Source organism: Eretmochelys imbricata, chromosome 9 (genome assembly GCF_965152235.1).
Source record: "Eretmochelys imbricata isolate rEreImb1 chromosome 9, rEreImb1.hap1, whole genome shotgun sequence".
Classification (NCBI taxonomy): Eukaryota; Metazoa; Chordata; order Testudines; family Cheloniidae; genus Eretmochelys; species Eretmochelys imbricata.
The window spans coordinates 27,770,816-27,793,303 of NC_135580.1; the positions used below are offsets into that span (position 1 = coordinate 27,770,816).

Genomic DNA, 22,488 nt, shown 5'->3' on the forward strand with positions numbered 1-22,488 from the left:
CCAAACCCTGCTTTGCCTCCAGCATTTTATAAATATATTATATATAAATTAAAGAACTGTTTTTACTTTATTGGGGGTTGGAGGGTGTGTGTGTGTCGCACTCAGAGGCTTGCTATGTGAAAGGGGTCACCAGTACAAAAGCCTGAGAACCACTGAAATAGAGGGAATATGAAAGACTCCAAGTAAGCAGCATGCAACGTGTTTAGTTTTAATCACATGGCATACTCCTCACTCTTTTCCTTAACAACGAGCACAATAAAAAGCAGGCCAACTGCTGCAACTCTCGCCATCAGCATGATCAAAAAGAGTTGCTGAGCATCAATATAATAGGGCTCTCTGTAATGAGTGTAAGGACTGGCTTACGCCCCACATTGACTAAATATTGTGCCAGCATATAGTAACTTGTTCATAATGAAAAACAAAAAACTTTCTACAGTTCATCCAGTCAACACTTATCAGTTTCATCTTTCAGAGTGCTATAGCTTCTGTGAAAAAGGAGTCCAAATGAAGTGTCACACAAAAGAAAATTAGTCAGGTGGTCCTTTTAAAAGTTGCAAACTTCAATGATATTCCTCCCCCAAACTGCTACAGAAGAGAATCAAGCAGTGAAAACATAATTAAGAATGCTCTCATCCCTGTTAAAATGGAAATCCTGGTGTAACTACTACCTCATTGTAATATTGCTGTGCCACATATGAGCTGGGGTAGAGTTAATGATACAAGTTGGGTCATTTTGGTCAAGGTGTTCTTCAGATAGAGCCACGCCTTGCCTCTCTCAAAAAAACCCCAAAACAAAACAAAAACAAATATTCCGTATCATCCGAAAGGATAGAGTGCTAGGATGTCAGATGGGGGTCATCACTCAAAGAGGGCAGAATTAAGATTGTGAGGCAGGTCTGGCGTGTACCACAACTATTTCCTTATTTACCAAGATTTAAGTATAGGGGCACTCAACCTTCTGGAAGGATACAAGACACTGTAAACTGTAACTCTGCTAATCACATTTTAGGGCAAATAGGAAGTTCCTATTTTAAGAATAGCATCTAAGCCTATTAGTAGTTATTGCTCACTAAAAACAAGGTATAACTTCAATTATGTTAAGAAAAACGGTTATCCAATCTAAGATTACATTTTGAACACATCTAGAGTCAAATAGTTCAACAAAACTGCAGTTTAATTTCAGAAAATGTGTTAAAATATATATATTTATACATCAATTTCTGACTCTATGTGTTAGTATACACAAATGATGGTCTCTCTTGAAACTATTTATGAAATGTACATTTTTTAATTTAAATACTCAATATACACTGCACTTAATCTGCATGTTGCATTTATTAAATACATTAAAATCTGCAATGTAACAAAACGTTTTCTCATACGAAATTCAAAACACCATTTTAAATGAACAAAAGATGGCTCACTTCATTTTTTTAAACTAGTGCATAGTACACTAGCGCAGCTCCACCAACACCAGCTGTTCGTTCTTTTTTTATTTGACATTGTTCACAGACTATTACATATTACAATAAGAGTGCTGGATAAAAACATGAGGTACGAAAGTGGTTCAAAGATTATAGGTCATGCAGATCATGCTAGACAGCAAAGAAAATTGTGAATGAGAAAAACACTAAATAAAAATACATAAAGAATGTGCATTATAAAATAAAAAAACTCAATTACACAGCTTTGCTTCTTTGGTTACAAAGTAGGTTGAACAATTTCACAGCTTTTTTATTCCCCCCCCCCAAAAAAAATCATACGAAATGTCAAAAAGCAGAGGAACCATGGCAATTTCTCTCTATTAGAAAGTAGAAACAGAAATGAGCAAAGTTTTCTTCATCAAAATAGCCCATCAATTATTTATTATATCACAATAACTGGTGACTACCTGTACAGATGCACTATGGTCTTCATACTTACACTCTATACAAAATGTACATTCAAGCTGGGTCTTGACTACCGTCAATAAATACCAAAGGTAAATTGCCATTAGTGTTAGAAATATGCCAGGATTCTTTTGTTCAATTATTGCCTAAACATTTTATCTATTAAACGCAATCCCGTCTATCAATTTTTACTGATACTTACATTTATTAAAAAAAAAAATTAAAAAAAGTTCTGTGACATTGTTCATGTACATTATGAAAATAGCAGCCCTGTAATAAATAAAACAAATAAATGAAACTAATATAGGCAAATGTTACTTATACTGAAAGAACAGTGGCTCTTAAGATGAATTGTTACTTCTTACATGAGATAGCAAGGCTCAAAGTAATCCATGGGTAATGGAAACCTTGGAGAGCCCTCAAAGCTCTTAAAGACCCCACTCATGCGCACCAAATAAATGCATATGCTTTGCATTAACTCCTTCTACCATTTCCCTTGTGCACTGATGACATAACTGGACACCAACTGCGCTGTATGACATCTCAAAGTGAGGGAAAGCTCTTGTAGAATGATTGTCTAATACTGAAAAGGCCAAAACACACAACTGAAGCATGGCTACTTGCTTTCATATAAAGTGGAAAGAACACCAGTGGCACACAAGGACAGATTGCTTTCAGTTTTTTCTTAATGAGAAAAGAAAAGCTTTACGCTGAGGAAACATTCGGCTGCTGTGGAGGTTGCGTTGGCTGAGGAGGCTGTGCTGTCGCTGTTTGCAGTTGTGAAGTGCTACTAGGATTGGCCTGTTGAGTTGAGAGTTGGGATAACTGATCATTGTTTGAAAGAGATTTTAACAGTGCATTTTCTCGTTCAAGTAAAGAGTTTCTTTCGATTAATTCTTTTATTTGTTCCTTCAGGACTTCCACTTCTTCTCTGACTGCATACATCAAATGGCTTTTCACCAGATCCTGTGAACAGTAAGTCAGTAGTTACACAAACTGAAACAGCAGAGTTTACAATACAACTCCGTCCTGCTCGGTCTTAAAATGTTAGTATGATTTCACTTATTCCATTGAAGTACATCTGGTTCCTAGTAACACTAGAAAATATTTATCATTTTAGAGCAAATAATCTAGCACCTGAGAAAGTGGCTGCAAAATGTCTCCAATCTGAAAGGCCACAAAACACGGCATGCTAAATGGGTTCTACTACACAGCAGAGTAGGCACAGGCACTTCCATTTGCATTAAAACGGTAAGGTCTTTTCTACTCCACAGGAATTACAAAAGTTCTACAGAAAGCTGAAAAGAAATGGAGCTTTTGAATGGCCTTCTAGTTACATCATATGTATTTTAATGCCCAAAAAACACTTTATAATAAAAACCAGACAGCAGGCTGTGTCCTACATTTTGGCCTCATGAGAGGCATACATTAACTGCACAGAATATATGTTTTTGCAACTAGCATCTTGTAGATTGTTTTCAAACTTGAAAGTCTGAACATGAATATATAAATACACATGCATTTAGTATTGCAGGACGGCACGTACTGGGGAGCCAAGCAGTCCACTGATGAGACAACTGACCCTATTTCTAGAAATATGTACAAGGGGGACAATGTGATTAGAAGACAACTGAAAAATGGTGTCCTGGGAGCTGATGATGGGATCCTGCAGTGTAGCATACAAGAACCAGAAAGAAACTCAGACGGAGGGGGAGGGGGAGGGGGAACACACACAAACCTGCATAGGATACATGGCAGAGTTGGATTTTAATTTTATTTCATTAAATATTAAGTAACCCAAGGAAAATTTTAAGTGTGCTATATCTTCAGCGTCTCTACATTTAGTTCAAGTTTTTATGTTAAACCATTTCAAAATGTTTAAAAACTCTTCTGTGTACCAACTCCATGGGTAGGAAGCTCTTTGGATCTAATGTAAAACTAATCCTGATCTGTTGCCATTCCATAATCTGGGTAAATCCAGTCTTCATATGATGGAATGGAAGAATCAGAACTAATAGAGGGGAGGGGAACAGACATTACACTACAATGAAATTCTGGCTAATGATACTCAATTTTATTCTAGGAATCTGCATTATCCCAAAGATAGCATGTTTGAATAAAAATGAACATAGCTTGAAAGATTTCATCTCATTGATTAACTGCTTGTCCTATTAGAAATAATAATCTGTTTTCTACTTACCATTGCCTGTTCTATTTTGTTGTCAATGGCTACAACACTTGCACCAGATGCACTGTAAAAAAAAATTCAGTGGATATTAGATTACTCTTACTTGACTAAACATTGAACCCATTTGTACATACAAATCTTGCAAGTAATAGATTGTTAAAGGTCTGTCTTATGACATATGTGCCTTTGCTGAGAGACTTTAAATCTTAGGAGGCTTTAAGAATTCCATAACACATTACATCCTCTGTGGAAGTTCTCCTTAACTGTCTGGGACAATTAGAGCTCTGAAAATTATACTGCCACTCCCCATTCAGGCTTCTTCAGTTTACCAACTACAGTAATGGCTATGTTATCCGGCCCTGTACCAACCGGAAAGCTCTATAAATTTGCATTTCTAATCTTCATAGAAAGTCCAGTTTATAGTTCGATTGGCATGGGGCTGGCAGGCTCTCTACCTGGCTCCGCGTGGCTCCCTGGAAGTGGAGACACGTCCCTGCTGCTCCTAGGCAGAGGAATGGCCATGAGGGGTTTGGAGTGTGGGACGCAGCGTGGGGCTGGGGCTCAGGCTCAGGCTCAGGAGGGGCTTTTGAGTGCCGGATCCAGGCAGTGCTCACTTTCGGCAGCTTCTTGCAAGCAGCAACCTGCCCCTGCTGTTCCTAGGTGGAGGCGTGGCCAGACAGCTCTGCATGCTACCTCCACCCGCAAGTGCTGCCCCTGTGGCTCCTATTGGCCACGGTTCCCAGCCAATGGGAGCTGCGGGGGCAGTGCTGCCTCGCCGCACCTCCACCTAGGAACAGCGGGGACAGGTTCCTGCTTGCAGGAAGCCGCCTGAGGTAAGCGTCCCCTGGATCAGACACCTCAAAACCCCTCCCACACCCAAACTCCTTTCCCGAGCCCATGTCCCGCATACCCTCCCATGCCCAAACTCCCCCGCTCTTAGTTAACGGGAATTTTTCATTTACCAGCACCCCCATTCTCCCCATATACCAGATAAAGCTTTTTATTGTATAAAACGTAAGTCCCTTAATCCATGCCTATGGACACCTAAAATTACCAGCCATTATATACCTTAATCTAGTTCAGTTACTGTTTAATTTCCCTCTCTCATTATCCACACACTCTCACTTAGAGAAACAAAAGGTTATATAATAGATTAACAAATATGCAAACTTGCTACATCACACACTAATACGCAATGTTTTGACACACAAAAAACCCCTCCTGTAGTATTTGTCCTCAATTAGCTGACAGTAGAGGAGTGTTTTTATGGCTTTGCAGTAATGTGCCAGTAGTCAATGAGCATGTAAAAAAAGGGTATACTCAAAATTCTGGAATCCCACAAGTGTCTTCATTTGCTCCCAGGAAACTCTGGATGCCCCACCCAATAAGGTAACTAGAATCCTATCGTAGGTCAGTAAATTAAGTCCCATTTAGGTTCTTACTGGTATGGGATATGTTTCTCCAATGCCAAGTGCTAATGCAAAAAGTGTTTTAACAAAGCAGGTTTCAGACTATCAGCACAAGATGGCAAAATGCCCCAACGTATTTTAGGAACAGTTTTGGAGACTTAAGATGACAATATTTATGCTTTCAGACAGTCTAATTAAAAAAAATCTATTATAATACAAATTTTACAACAAAACTGTTTTAGTGTCTTGCTAACTTTCAAGCTTCCCCGTGTTACAAGGGTACTGTAGATGTCCCTCCTCAAAAATCAAAATGGTTACCAAAGCTAGCTTCCTTTTTCTTCTAGCATTACGATTCAGATATATCCCTTTTCTGTAACTAGCTAAGATAATTTAACATGTTAGCCTTCCACAAAAATCAATTAAAAATAAATGACGGCCCTTAATGTGTCATCTTTCATCTCAAATAATCAAACAGTACACATCCAAAGCTCAACTTCTTAAGGAGAGGAAACCATAACCAATAAACTTATTTTAAAAGGTGGGTGTTTTGGGTATGGAGGGAAGGAAGGTAGAAGTAGAGAGTAAACACCTAAAAAAAAAAAGTTTTACAACAAAAGTCCCATGTAGACAAAGCCTTAGGGAACGTACGCTCTAAGAAATAGGTTTTCTTGGCAGTTTTACAATGTTGTCAACTCCAAAAAACTCAAGTCATGAGTCATCCACCTCCCACCACACAAATACAGTGAGACTAACTTAAAAAAAGTTTAAAAAATAAATACATCTGGGGTTCTGTTCATAAGCCTTCTGTTTTGAGACTGTATGGTGAACTTTCTTCACATAGTCAAGATTGTCTGCAGTCATAAATGCTAGAAATTTACACTGGTGAAAAATTAAAGCTGAGGTTCTCATGCAATCTCCTAACTGTTGGTATCAAGATAGATACCAAATACCAAAGACTCAAAGATAGTGAGAAGCGCCACCTCACTATACAAAGTTCCATCTCAGCTTCTAGACCTGAAACTACTCCACATAAACACGCACAAGAACCCTGTTCCTCATCAGGATCCTCTCAGCAGCCTTGCTTTCACACTCATGGAAAGGGAAAAGCCAACTGCCAAAGCTTCTATTAAAGCCTCATCCTCTATTTTCTCTCAAGTGTGCATGGCATCTCCTAGAACAGCATACAAAAAGATAAGCATTAGTAACAAGCAGGAAGCTGAGAGAAAGTAACAAAGGCCATTTCTCTGACCGCTTTTGTAGCATCCAGGAGGCTCTGAATAGATAGAGAAGAGACAGTTGTCTGTAATCTCAAGGCACTTACTAACAGAAGGTAGATACAAAGGAGCACCCAAAGCAGATCAACAGACAGCATCCTATAGCAACTTCAGTATCTTTCTACCTTCCAGCAGTTAGTGCAGAGGAGCTGGGCTTCTTTTATCAGGGCATTCCCTACCAAATAAGGATTTGGCTGGTGGAGGTTCCCCCATCACCCCCCAATTTTTATTATTTTTTTTTAAATTAACATCTGGGCTAGCAGGATTAGTTCTCTGGATTGCAGGTGTCAAAATTTTCAAGCCCTGCTTGTACCTACAACCACTGTCATCTGAATAATTTATATACTGTTTTGAAGTTTATGTATCTAAGAAAATATAAAGCTACAGCTATCATACTGGCATAACCTGTGTATAGCTAGAAAAGTCAGTTTTATGCTGAACACAGGAGTCAAAAGTTGGTTTTAGTGTTTAACTACCAACCATAACATTAGCAAGACTCATTTCATACTGAAGTCCAGTAAGTAATCTTGTACTTCAAAATTAGCTTCAAAACGCAAGTAGATAGTACTAGGAAATATAAATGTTCTCTCAAGACCAAAGAGTGAGTTATGTTAGTTCATGTATCAGCTATATAGTAGCTATGTGCTTGTGTTTCACTGTGTGAGCTAAAGATTTGGTAAAAAGAAAGGCCACCTACCTTCCATAACAGAGTTCTTTGAGATGTGTCTTCCCTATCTGAATTCCATTGTAGGGTTTCAACAACTACAGTGTTTTGCTAAATAAAATAGCAAAGAGTAAATATTTTATTTTTATATATATTTATTTTTCCTGGGGACTGGAAGATGTACAGAAATGAAGTTTCCAAGCTCTTAAGTAGACACAAGATTGTATGTGCGTGCGCAAAACACTGCACAAGCTGTAGTTGTACCTCTGCCCAATCTAAATACTATTTAGAATTTTTTCCCCCGTGAGTTCATATTTAAATGCCTTGGTAACCCCATCCACATTACAATGCATCATTGATATGTTTAGAAAAATCCTAGTTTTAAAAAGAATGGGGTTAGATGGAAGTCTGACACAGGTAAATTAACATACAACATAAAATATCAACAAGCTTCTACAATATTGTCAAAAGGTACCCTCTGGTGGACAAAGTAATACTATACCCAATGCATGCTAGGCTTTTATTTGGAAAGTCACAGAACTAGCATCTTTGAGAGCATAACGAAGACCAGCAAGTGTTATCTGTAGTAGAGTTCTTTAAGTGCATGTTCACAGTTAATGAAATAGTATATCTTACTAGAGATTACACAAATAGTTAAAAGATATTGTTTAAAAGAATAAGAAGTTGAAGAAAAACATAATAAGTATGTAAGTGTCCAAAAAAGGCAGGCGCTGAGAGAATGGAATTGAAGAGAGTGGGAGGAGAAAAGTGTTACAAGTTAAATGAAATTGGCATTATAAAATTAAAATATATTATATTGAAACTTTTTGGATGGTTAAAGGCATTCTACCTTCAGCAGCATCCTGAAAGATGTTTAGATATCCATTATAATCTCAGAGAGTTCCTGCTTATTTAAATTTAACCTTGTCAAAGTGGATTAAATCACCACCATTTATAATTAATAGGTACTTTCATTATGAACTGTTTGGAATGTTTCTAAAAATATCAAACTTGTTACCCTTGGGATTGAATTTTTTTTATGATTGTTCTCAGTAAAAAGTGATACTCGGGGAAAGTTTGTTGGCAATCAGTATTTTGAAGTTTGGACATAAAAATGGTTCATGGTTTAAGAAATTCAGTTTTATGTTCATAAAGTAGTGTTTAGTTTTAAAAGGTTACATAGTGCTCAATGAAGTACACATACTATGCCAAGTTTGAAAGTTATGAATTGCTTCACTTCCATTAATTTAAATCTCAGCCATATTGCTATGTATCAATTTTCTTTCACATTTAAATAAGGTTGCAAATCTCAGTGATCTGATGAAGTAAACCAACTTCAGGCTTCACTTTTTAAAAGTTACAGAAGACATGCCCTACATAAGGGGTATTGATTAGCTGTAAGGTCCATTTCCTCAGGAAATGCATGACAACTGCAAATCAGAGGCCAAGGGGAAAAAAACCCCACCACACGGATTTAAGTATTTTCTTGGTATTTCTTGTGAAACAGCATCTGTGAAAGCAAGAACAACATTCACAAGTCTTTGGGCTTGTTAACTCTCCCACCACTACTGCAGCTTTTCCTGTCCCCAGAAGATAGAGCAAGATTTCCTTGGGGAAGAGGAGATCAGAAAAGCTGCTCTGAGGGTAGCAGGGAATATTGTTGGATTTACTAAAATGGATGGTTCCTTTAGAACCAGTGTCAAGCTGCCAGCATCTCTCCAGAGGAAGATGAAGACCTGTCATCAAAACAATGTAGATAAACAACTCTCTGACCTCATCCAAAGACGCAGTGCATTTACTGTGCAACGTTGGGTGACGTGGAGGCATCCTAACCATTTTGTTAGTTATTCAGACATTCTGAAGTCAAATCACTGTTTGGATTACAGTTCACACAGATAGGTCTAGCATTTTACTTACTACTGCTGTAAAGTTACCACTTTCCTTTGGGATCCACAATCGATTCTAGATCCGATCCTGAATTTAAGGGCTTGTATACACAGGAAAATTGACCGGCATAGCCACAGTGGAATAATTATTCCACTATAGCTATGGCGATCAGTTTTCCCATGAAGACAAGTCTTTAGTCACTAAGAACGCTTCTGTGGTGCCATTTAATGATAGAAATCAAGATAAGTTTATTTTGGGGTAACACACTTCACAACAACAGTAGACCTAATACTAAAAGTTATAGTTTTGGAGGAGTAGCATACTTAAATGATCTTAATAGCTAAACTAACAAGATGTACTGATAGCTCACTAGGAAATAGAAAGTTTTAGTGAGAGCTATTGACAATCAACTACGTTAATGCTGTGGGAACCTTCTGGTAAACATAAGAGGAAGGATGATCCAGTGGATAGGGTGTTAGCCTGGGACTCGAGAGACAGGTTCAATTCTCTGTTCTGCAACAGACTTCCAGTGCAACCTGGGGCAAGTCACTTAGGGGAAGATTTTGAGAAGAACTTAGTACCCAGTAAGTCCACTGAGAATAAGTGACTGCAAATCTGTCCATTAGTCTCTTTGGGCAACAAAATGGCAGATGAAATTAAATGTTGATAAATGCAAAGTAATGCACATTGGAAAACATAATTCCAATCCTACATATAAAATGAGGGGGTCTAAATTAGCTGTTATCACTCAAGAAAGATCTTGGAGTCATTGTGGATAGTTCTCTGAAAACATCCACTCCATGTGCACCGGCAGTCAAAGAAGTGAACAGAATGTTGGGAATCATTAAGAAAGGGATAGATAAGACAGAAAAGATCATATCGCTTCTATATAAATCCACAGTATGCCCACATCTTGAATACTGCATGTAGATGTCGTTGCCCCATCTCAAAAAAAAAAAAAAAATTTGGAATTGGAAAAGATTCAGAAAAAGGACAAAAATGACTAAGGGTATGGAATGGCTTTGGTATGAGGAGAGATTAATAAGACTGGGGCTTTTCAGCTTGGAAAAGAGACGACTAAGGGTGGATATGATTGAGGTCTATAAAATCATTATTGGTATGGAAAAAGTAAATACGGAAGCGTTATTTACTCTCTCAAAACACAACTAGGGGTCACCAAATGAAATTAATAGGCAACAGGTTTAAAAACAAACAAAAGGGAGTTTTCTTCACATGACGCACAGTCAACCTGTGGAACTCCTTGCCAGAGGATGTTGTGAAGGCCAAGACTATACCAGAGTTCAAAAAAGAACTAGATAAATGCATGGAGTATAGGTCCATCAATGGCTATTAGCCAGGATGGGCAGGGATGGTGTTCCTAACCTCTGTTTGCCAGAGGCTGTGAATGAGTGACAGGGTATGGATCACTTGTTCTATTCATTCCCTCTGGGGCACCTGGCATTGGCCATTGTTGGAAGACAGGATTGTGGGCTAGATGGACCTTTGGTCTGACCTAGTATGGCCGTTAAGTTCTTAGATACACAAAGAAACTGACATGTAATGTTGAGCATCACCATGCTGAACTTTTAGGTGCCTAGAAAATTAGTGGGCTTCACAAAGCCAGAATTAGGTACCTAAGCTCCCTATAAATGGGGAGAGAGTGGCACGTCAGAATGGGTTTCACAAAAGCCAACACACATGGCCAGTCCTTGCCTAAGCTAGCCAATGGAAGGTACTAAACTGAGGTGTGCGCACTAAGCCTGCTCTCAGAGCTACAGTAGAACCTCGGAGTTATGAACACCTTGGGAATGGAGGTTGTTTGTACCTCTGAACAAAACTTCTTTTCCCAAAAAATGTTTACAACTGAACATTGACTTAATACAACTTTGAAACTTTACCATGCAGAAGAAAAATGCTGCTTTCCCTTTATTTTTTTAGTAGTTTATATTTAACACAGTACTGTACTGTATTTGCTTCCCCTCCTTCCCTCCCCCAGGCTCTTCTGCTGCCTGATTGCGTACTTCTGGTGAGGTGTGTGGTTGACTGGTCAATCTGTAACTCTGGTGTTTGTAACTCTGAGGTTCTGTTGTAGGTGCTTAAGTCTGGGCTTCAGGGAGGCACCTCTGTGTTTGGGATTCTCGGCTGCAAACCTCTTCTGGCATGGGCACTTAAGCTGTTTTAGCAAGAAGCTGGTGGGAGGTGAGCAGCGGCTTTATGACTAAATAGAGTGATTCTGGGATTTAGGCTCCTAAAGTGTCAGTCAGGGGGCCTAAGACATTTTGTGAATCTAGCCCTTTGTGCCTCAGTTTCCCATCTGTGAAATGGGGACAACAGTACTTCATCTCAGAGGAGTAGTTAGGATAAATTCTTTAAAGCTTTGGGGGTGTGCAAATAGAAGAAACCATATAAGTACCTGAGACAGCGTAAACCCCCTCCCCCCCCAAAAATCCCCAGATTTGTTCTAAAATAATTTACAATATGTTAGGCTCACTTTCCCCAATAGGCAACTGCTATTTAGGATGCAGATGCTCTCCTTTTTATTACACCAGAGGAGCTGCCTTTGTGACAAAGTGGGGGCAACCTGCTCAACAGGAGGATACAGGAGTTTTTTCTTCAATTTCCCTACCTCTTTCACATTGTCATAGCTAGTTCACATAAAGCACTTTGAAAATGCTGATTGTCCCTCCCACAAAGAGCTTACATTCAAAGTATAAGACAGGACAACAGAGACGGAGAGCACGTGATAAAAGTGACATGATATGATCAGCATGAGACACAGTGGTTTCAGCACACCAGCTGCCTACCAGTTGCCAAGTTTGTTTTTTAAATAGATATCATGGCAAGAGAGAATTTAAGGACGGACCTGAAGGAGAACGAGATATTCAGCCACAAAAGTAATAGTCTACACATTCTTTAAAGGCTTATAAACTACTTTAGAAGGACCTCCAAAATGTGGTTTTATGTTGCGCTAAGGCTGTATGCAAACAGAAAACTGTGGGTTATTTGTGGCCTACAGTCTATTTTAAGGCTTACTGAGTTTTTATTTTTTTCACTCTCTAGGAGCGAACAGGGCTCTTTGGACATACACACAACGTTCTCTCAGTTTTAGTGAAGCATTTAATTTGAAGAAGTCACATCATATCCCCTTACTGTGCACTATATATGTAGGGCAAGAATGTCATTTGTGTGTACTTTACGTGAGAGAAGAAACCACATCTCTGGCAGTAGTTTGTTTAACTCTCAGTCACCAGGCTGCTTTGTTGCAAGAACAAGCTAATCCTGGGTAGATTTTTTTGGAATTGCTACAGAATCCTCACGTAACTTCAATTCCAAGACAATTAAACCGAATTTGAAAAGAATCCCCCAGTTATTGATAATGACAAGAGAGATGCGGAGAAGGGGATATACTATTTTCTGGTCCTCCCCCCTACAAAACGTGTCTTATTCTCCCAGTTCCATCAGGGAAGTTTGTCCCTTTTCCTAGCTGTCATCTGGTAGTCAAAAGTCCCTGGGTGGGATACATAGTTTGTTCAGATTAATCCCACACAAGAGGCATGTATCAGTCCACTAGATTTACAGAGAAGGGGGTGAAGAGACGTTCACAGGTGTCACATGAGATGAAGTTTGGGAGCTATTTGTTGGTATAAACAAATCCTAACCTGAAATTGTTTTATTTGTACTGTGATGCTTTGACATGTGAAAAATTGACAGAAATTCATAATGGAAACACTGCCAGTCTCTCTCTCTCCAATGCCTTTCTTCCATCTACAGTCCAGCAAAGCTCAGGACACAGACGGTTTTGGCACTATCCCTGCTCTCCTCCCTCTAGGATTTTAGGACCTGTTCCTGGCCCATTCCAAGTCTCCTTTGTCCTGCTTTGACAGCACAAAGGAAGGTAAAGATGCCCTCAAAGGGCAGGTGAGGATGCACATGGGAACCTGGCTAGTTTTCAGCCAGGGTAGCAACAACATAAACAATAACTGTTTTAGAGCAATAAGTCCAGCTAGGATCTTATGACTCTATCACCATTAATACTTAAAGAAAAGCCACCATCCAAGTCAGAGGCATTTGTTCCCCTTCTCTACATCTCTTTTAAAGAATCTTGTGTTAAAGAGGAAAAACTTATGGGGCTAGTAGTGCACCTAGCAACACCTGTTTGAATGGTAAGCAGGAAAAACAACATTTACAGACTTCCCCAGGGAAGCCTCAATAATGACTCATCTCTTTGAAGCAACCAAGTACAAAAAAAGTCACTGATAGCCTCCTGCCATGCAAGGTTAGGTTGTGATAGAAGTCTAGGATTCTTCTAATCTTTTATTTTAAGTCTCTTTGCACTTGAATATCACCTCACTAGATTTTGTTAGCTTTTGCAGCAATGTTCAGCTTTTATTGACCCAAGATATTCCCAAAAGATGGTTAGCCACAGGAGAATATAAATCCTATTAATTTCAGAGGGGGGAGGCAGCTGAAAGACAAGATTAAACTTAATGTTCTGACTGCACTGAAGAAATTCTCACACTAAAAGAGAGAGTTAAGAAAGCCATAGGTGGCTCCCTATCATGACTAGACAAAGGTTGCAAAATTGATTTCTTCCACAAAGTAAGTTTCTTAAAAGGACAAGAAACATTAAATTTTTTTATACAGTGATCAGATCCATTGAAAGCTGATAAAGTTAGATATTTAGGGCTTGAATTTCCCCCTCATCAGAGCTCCCACTTTATAAGGGAGCTGGGCCATCAGGGAGCTAATTATAGCTCCCTGATTCTGTGCTTGCTAACCCCAGCATAAATTTACTCCTGGGAGAATTCTGCAATACAAAATTAAAAATTCTGTGAATAATATTTTAAAATTCTGCAAAATTCTACATATTTTCAAAATACACTATAACATCAGTTTCATTTTGGTAATTTCAAAATACCTGCCAGTGCTAGCAAGTATGTCTATAAAAATACAGCCCTCCAACCCCCCTGCAAAAAAAAAAAAAAAAAAAAAAAAATCAGGATTTTTTTTTTTTTTGGGACAACAGATTCCTTACTAGGCATACTAATACAGAACTTTGGAATAATTCATTTAAAACTAACTACAATATAGAAATGTATTTCTGGCACTCCAAAGAAGCAGTGCAAAGGCTTGGGGAAATTAAGGGATAACAGAAGAGCTGGGGGAATAGGAAGGAGCCTAGAGTGAAGCTGGCTTTTGTTGGGTGTGAGTGGGAGAAGTATGGAACAGTTTCTTTGGGGGTTTTGGAGGGGGGACGGGACTGTTAGGGAGTTAGTGAGCCTCCCCCATGCAGACTCTGGCTGACCCCAAGCCTCTCCCATTCAATCAGGCACATCTGCCCCTGGAGCCTCCCTCCAGCAGCCCCCATGTGCCCCACTCTGCCGCCTAACCTGGCTCCACAGGCCGGCTGCTGTGTTGAACACACCAAGCTGCTTGCTAGCTGTTACTGCCTGTCAGCTGGCTGTTCTGGTGCCACAGTAGCCTCTGGTGGGCAAAAGGTGGAACTGCAGCACTTCTTGGGCAGAAAGTATTTTCTGTGGCGAGGGGGGAGAAGAGAGATGATTCTGCACCAGAAATGAATTCTGCTTGTGCACAGAATTCCCCCAGGAGTAATAACTTAAGTCTACAACACAACATGCTTAAGGGACATTACACCAGTCAGAATTGGTCACGACAGTTGTCTCCACTGGCTTCACACAAGCGCTAAGTTCTCCGTCCACTAAGGGAATTCTTTGTTGCCCACCTAAGGTCAGAATCCAACCACTCTGCACGTTAAACAGAAGTAATGCTGGCTGACTTAGAACAATGCTTCCTCAGCTCTCATTCCCTAATGCCCCTATTCCACTTGCGCTACATTGATGACATCTTCATCATATGGACCCATGGAAAAGAAGCCCTTGAGAAATCCCACCATCAACCTCAGCCTGGACAGTCCACACAAGAGACCCGCTTCCTGGACACTACAGTGCTAATAAGCGATGGTCACATCACCACCACCCTATACCGGAAACCTACTGACCGCTATACTTACCTACATGCCTCCAGTTTTCATCCAGACCACACCACACAATCCATTGTCTACAGCCAAGTTCCCTGATACAACCGCATTTGCTCCAACCCCTCAGACAGAGAAACACCTACACGATCTCTATCAAGTGTTCTTACAACTACAATACCCACCTGCTGGAGTGAAGAAACAGATTGACAGAGTCAGAAGAGTTCCCAGAAGTCACCTACTACAGGACAGGCCCAACAAAGAAAACAGAACTCCACTAGCTGTGACCTTCAGCCCCCAACTAAAACCTCTCCAGCGCATCATCAAGGACAATCCCTCACTCTCACAGATCTTGGAGACAGGCCAGTCCTTGCTTACAGACAGCCCCCCAACCTGAAGCAAATACTCACCAGCAACCACACACCACACAACAAAAACGCTAACCCAGAAACCTATCCTTACAACAAAGCCCGTTGCCAACTCTGTCCACATATCTATTCGAGGGACACCATCATAGGACCTAATCACATCAGCCACACTATCAGAGACTTGTTCACCTGCACATCTACCTATGTGATATGTCATGTGCCAGCAATGCCCCTCTGCCATGTACATTGGCCAAACCGGACAGTCTCTAAGCAAAAGAATAAATGGACACAAGTCAGATGTCAAGAATTATAACATTCAAAAACCAGTTGGAGAACACTTCAACATCCCTGGACACTAATTACAGACCTAAAAGTTGCAATTATTCAACAACAAAAAACTTCAAATAGACTCCAACGAGAAACTGCAGAACCGGAATTAATTTGCAAACTGGACATCATTAAATTAGGCTTGAATAAAGATTGGGAGTGGCTGAGTCATTACACAAACTAAAAACTATTTCCCCCTGCTAATTTCCCCCCCCTACTGTTACTCACACCTTCTTGTCAACTGTTGGAAATGGGCCATACTGATTATCACTACAAAAGTTCTTTTTCCCCTCCTGCTGATAATAGCCCACCTTAATCAATTGGTCTCATTAGAGTTGGTATGGCAACCCCCATTTTTTCATGGTGTGTGTGTGTGTGCGCGCGCACACACACATAAGTATATCTATGTATCTTCCTACTGTATTTTCCACTCCATGCATCTGATGAAGTGGACTTTAGCCCACAAAAGCTTATGCTCAAATAAATTTGTTAGTCTCTAAGGTGCTATCCTCGTTCTTTTTGCTGATACAGACTAACCCTGCTACCACTCTGAAATCTGTCACAAATAATAAAGTAACTGAAAGCTAGAAAAAATATTTTAACTGGACGAGTGCTCTGCACACAATATGTATGTAAGGATAACCTTTTCAGGCCCCAAAACCTTTTTTTGATATGTTTAAATAAAGGAAGTATTTTGGACCTGAACATTGCCACTTTAGGTACAAATCCCTTTTTTGCATTTGTGAGGAAAGTGTCACATCAAATAAAAATACAAAGTTACAGTAGAAGTACCGAAGTTTGAAATAAGATGATTAATGTTACTATCATTTCATTACACAATTTTATTAACAGGCATTTTGGTCAAGGTGATTTTAGCCCCCGAAACCACACACTCTTAGTGTGGCCAGACTGCAGTCTTGACTTCAAAGTCCCGCATCAATAGTACATGAGTTAAGTGCCACTTCATATTTACTAGGTGATATCACAGTAGTATGTTTTCAGTTTTCTTTTTAAACCACACAGTAGTATCTTCACTGTTTTCACACAGAGAAATAGAGCAATGAGTGCACTGGTGTTATTCAGTGCTATGTTCTGTAGTGTACAAATGTGTTGCCAAGCAAACTTTAAAGAATCCAATGAAGCTTTGTGCAAGTTTTGAAGAGATTGTTTCAATAAGTCAAGTGCAAACAAGACAAAATGATGAACTGCTCATCAACATTCAACAAGTGAACACAATTTATACTCTAGAGACCTTGTGAAGCAGAGATCCTGGAACAGGCCAATGCACCACAAGCCTTAAATTATAGATTAATAGATATTATATATCTTACCAGGACTTCAATCTAATGTCTACAAAACCTTAAAGTCAATTAATAATGTGAGAAAGCAAATCTATTTGCCACTGTTAATGAACAGGTAATAATACATCTTTGACAAGCCATATCCATAAAACAAATTTGAGTTTACTGCAGTTTCTCACCATGGGTTCAACTGTGACTGGATACAAAAGAGGACCAAGTACAACATCTCTCTTCATTTATAGGGATGAAGTTTGTTTCCTCATCAGGGTGCCTTAACTTGAATTGAACAAGCGAAACAGTTACTTGACATGATTCGTTTCAGAGTAGCAGCCGTGTTAGACTGTATTCGCAAAAAGAAAAGGAGTAACTTCATTCATTTGTTTTTAACTGCCCACAAATAAAATCCTTACACTGAGGGAAAGTGTAAATGCATATGTTTAAACAGGACATTTTTATAAAAAAACATACCAAAAAATTATGGCCAAAAAAGGTCATTGCCAAAATTTCATCCTTTAAAAAACAAAAAGGAATTGTGGGTATTTGCACTAGATTTAGACATCCATATTGTTCTTTTAATAAAGATGAGCTACTAGCAATTGCTCTGCATTTAAATCCTTTCAATTTAGGTAGTTTATTTCAGATATGCACAGGAGAAGGAAGAGGAAAAAACCTTGTACGATGTTTTCAATTCTGTAAAGTCTAAGAAGATTAACATCTGAGCGACTGAACTGCCTTTGGATTTCTATGATGTACTAGTCTATCCAGTAAGTATCTTGATTTCAGAGGTACTAAATGAAGAAAATGAGCACATTATGTAAATGATGAGACACTGCATGGTGCAAAGCTGTTCATGCATGTATACATTCAATACTTAAGTTCAATTCACATAACTTGTTCAAAGGAATGCTTGGTAGAAAGCAGTTGAAGGATTCCTATGATACTCATGAATCAAATGGAAAGGACAGAGAATGGACACATAGCAACTCAGACAAATATGAAGAATTTTTAGCTTTTCATACTCTTGCTTCTTATTTTCTTGTTCTGGATGCTAAACAGAGCATAAGTTTAAAATACATCCCTCTGCGCATAGCTTATTAAGTGTCCAAGGTGTGAATTTTGAGTTGCATTTGCTAAACTTCACTATTATGGTTCAATAGCTGAGAAACATTATCTCGTCCCAGTGGTCAAGTGCAATTACCTCCATGAAGGAGATGAAGATTAGTTCTGAATCTGTATTTCTCAATATATAATTGAGACTATTCCGAGTTGCTGCTGCCAGAGCATATATGGTACAACAAAAATCCATTAATGAAATAGGTCCCATGTTATGGTGATAATATACAAAACCATCATATTGGTGTGCTATGTACAATTTTGAATCCCTATATCCAAAGATATGCATATTTACAAAAGCTAAAGTACACTAAAACAGCATTCAAAATCCCTACTTCCCACCCCGCTCCATAGAAGTGCTACTTCACCTTAAACTCAAGGATTTTACGTGGACCTCTGAACTATAGGCTAAAGTGTGCTGCAATATATAGGCGGAAAAGGGTAAGGTAAAGCCTTTAGTCTCTAAATCTGGTTCCCTAAATTTTATGATCAGCAAATACAACAAACTCTCAAATTCAGTCTTTATTAAAAAAAAAAACCAAACAAAAAACCACAGTATCTCCACATCTTTGCATGCCACGCCATTCTAATTCCAGACTTCAGGGTGACAGAAGGAATTAGATTCCAAGTCTAACAGTCAGAAAGGGAAAATTGCCTCAGTTAGCAAGCGGTGTATCAGTAAATAACCCTAACATTAGTATCAGATACCAAAGAACTATGTTAAGAATTTTAAAGGCACATAACAAGCACTCAAAAATTCAGGTTGTCTGTGCAACCTTAATTTAGCCCTCTTGTGAATATGTACAACACAGTCTTTAAAACAACATATATTCTCCCTTCCCCTCACAAGACTCCTGACTTGGTGCACAGAATGAATGGTGATCACTGAATGGGCTTGTCAATGGAGGAGACAGGCCAGCTGATCAAATTTGCAGGTGTAAAGTATTGAGAGGTATCACTTCATAGAATAGAAACTTGTACTACAGGTTTAGAATTCCTTGGAACAGTACTCTAAGCCCTGGTCTACACTAGGACTTTAGGTCGAATTTAGCAGCGTTAAATCGATGTAAACCTGCACCTGTCCACACGATGAAGCCCTTTATTTCGACTTAAAGGGCTCTTAAAATCGATTTCCTTACTCCACCCCTGACAAGTGGATTAGCGCTTAAATCGGCCTTGCCGGGTTGAATTTGGGGTACTGTGGACACAATTCGACGGTATTGGCCTCCGGGAGCTATCCCAGAGTGCTCCATTGTGACTGCTCTGGACAGCACTCTCAACTCAGATGCACGATTGTTTGCCGTTGCTCTGATGCAGGGAGGGGCAACTGACGACACGGCTTACAGGGTTGGCTTCAGGGAGCTAAAATCAACAAAGGGGGTGGCTTTACATCAAGGAGTATTTCAGGCAGGACTTCACGGAAGGTTCCAATAAGAAATGGTGCACCTAAGTTACTGTTCTTATTGGAACAAGCAGGTTAGTCTGGCCTCTGATTGATACATGGCTAGATTCACCTTGCTGCACCTTCTCTGTGAGTGACTGCAGTGTGACCTAGAGGAACGAGTCCCCTAGATGGGGGGTGGCGGGGGGTTTTGCAAATGAGTACAAAACAAATCTGGTCTATTTCTTGTTTTGATACACTCCATCTATCTTTTACATCTCTGGATGGCAGCAGACGGTGCAGAAGGACTGCACGCCATCCACATCTCATGGCTGCTCGGCAGAAGATGATGCAATAGGACTGCTAGCAATCTGTATCACCTGCCTGCTCACCATAAGATGGTTCAATAGGACTGACTGCAGGACTAAAGAGAATGACTTGAACAAGTCACTCCAAATTTAGTCCCTGCGCCCATGTCTGCCCAGGCGTTCCTGATTGACCTCACACAGGCGACCAGGAGCACCTCGGACAGGACGGTGACGGCTACCAGTCCTATTGCACTGTCTGCTGCCACAAGGCAATGGGTTGCTGCTGCTGTGTAGCAATGCAGTACTGCGTCTGCTAGCGCCCAGGAGACATATGGTGACAGTGAGCTGAGTGGGCTCCATGCTTGCCATGGTATGGCGTCTGCACAGGTAACTCAGGAAAAAAGGCGTGAAACTATTGTCTGCCCTTGCTTTCATGGAGGGAGGGAGGTAGGGAAGGGGGGGCCTGATGATATGTACCCAGAACCACCCGCGACAATGTTTTAGCCCCATCAGGCATTGGGATGTCAACCTAGAATTCCAATGGGCAGCGGAGACTGCGGGAACTGTGAGATAGCTACCCAGAGTGCAACACTCCAGAAGTTGACTCTAGCCTCGGTACTGTGGAAGCACTCTGCCGAGTTAATGCAATTAATGCACTTAGAGCATTTTCTGTGGGGACACACACACTCGAATATATAAAACCGATTTCTAAAAAACGACTTCTATAAATTCGACCTAATTTCGTAGTGTAGACATACCCTAACAATCTTCCTGATGGGAGCTGGGGTTGGTGGATCATCAGTGTAGGTTCCCTTCAAGGGTGCTATCCAAGGACTTGTCTACCCTTTTAATTATCAAGTTTGTTTCTGTGGGGTTTTTTATTTACACAGACATTAATCCCTAGTTTGGGATACCAGCATGAAAGGAGGGTGTGTTGGTATAGCTAATTTCCATGGATTTCTTGAAATAAGCTATTCAGTAGTACCACAATCAGGGAGTGCTTCAACTACAACCTCCATAAGGAATTCACTGATTTAATTATATCTGTTTGTCTAAAGTCTTTAGGTACCAGGAACCTATACAAACTGGTTTACCAATAAGAAGTCAATATTAGGCTGCAGAACAGCACTGAAACCCCTTTCGTAAATCAGTTGTTACAGGCAACTGCATTGAAAACATGTTCTACGGATACTACAATCCGCCAGCCATGGAGATGGGGAATTTTACTTAACCTTTCCCTAAATGCACATGGCACAAAGGCTCTTCTAAAGTAATTCAGAGGACATTGTTTAACAAAAACAAAAAAAACCCTACTTACCCTGGTATATAGCCTTTCCCTTCTGAACCTACCATATTAAAAAAGTCTCTACAGGATTCCACATGAGAACAGATTGAAGAAAGGTGTTGAATAAATACTTAACGATCAGGAAAGATATCAAATCACAATTGTATGCAAAATAAATCAACTTTTGTGCACACAAGGTAAAACTGTCATTTGATTCCTACAGCAACCTAGAGGATTTACTTGGTGTATTTACTTTTTTTAAAAAAAGCCCCATACATACTACAGTTCCTGGTCATTATTGGCCAGCATGTGTCATTTATTGCCCCTAGGAGTTTTGAATTTGGCCTGAAAGATGCTATATCAGAAATTGTTCATCCAACAAAGTATTGTGTTCTCATATTCGAACATATGCAACCTAAAAAGTTTAGCACAAAGTGTTATGACAAAAAAACCCCTAAACTGGGAAGACAGATACATTAAGCTACTATATGCCATTTTTAAATAGATGCTTCAAAGATACAAACAATGCCATTTTTAAATTCTCCATTTTAGATAAGCTATGACAGCTCATGCTGTACAAATGGTAAGTTTTGAGAAAGTCTTAAAGCTCTTTTCTGTCTCCCCTATACAAGTGCATTAAAAAAAAAAAGTGCTAAAAACCCTCTTCCTCAGGAAGTGATTTTAAACAGAGTCACCTACTTACAATCCTGAATGCATATATTTGCAGATATCAAAACCTGCTATTATTAAATATGAAACTTATGGTTTATAACCACAACATGTGTATTTCACAAGCTTCATCTATTTTTAAATTGATAACCTATAAAAGAACAGGGCTTTTTAAGGGCATTTTACACAAATTGCAAATATACTGAAAAGCACTTTCCAGTCTTCTTCTGCTATATTCAAGGTAGGTTAGTTTTGGTCTGTTCAAGAGAAAAGAACTAACTTGACAGGAAGAGCTACCCCACAGGAAAAACTAACCCACAAACTGACATAACAAAATGTGTGCCTAATGAACGGGTCTGAACTACTATCAATGTGCAAGTGTATTAGACTGTTGAGCCATGTAATATAAAAAAGAAGGGGGGGGGAGAAG

The 22,488-nt window shown here is 39.6% G+C and overlaps 1 protein-coding gene across 1 annotated transcript in view; it reads right to left on the bottom strand.

The window, feature by feature from the left end:
* Positions 1-1,156: 1,156 nt before the first annotated feature.
* Positions 1,157-22,488, bottom strand: part of TSC22D2 (TSC22 domain family member 2) — a 35,348-nt gene continuing 14,016 nt past the window's right edge. The window contains exons 2-3 of the mRNA XM_077826471.1: positions 4,090-4,141; positions 1,157-2,855 (exon numbers count right to left, since the gene is read on the bottom strand). Of these exons, the coding sequence (XP_077682597.1) occupies positions 2,595-2,855; positions 4,090-4,141 (313 nt within the window). The 3' untranslated portion in view covers positions 1,157-2,594. The remainder of the gene's footprint in view (positions 2,856-4,089; positions 4,142-22,488) is intronic.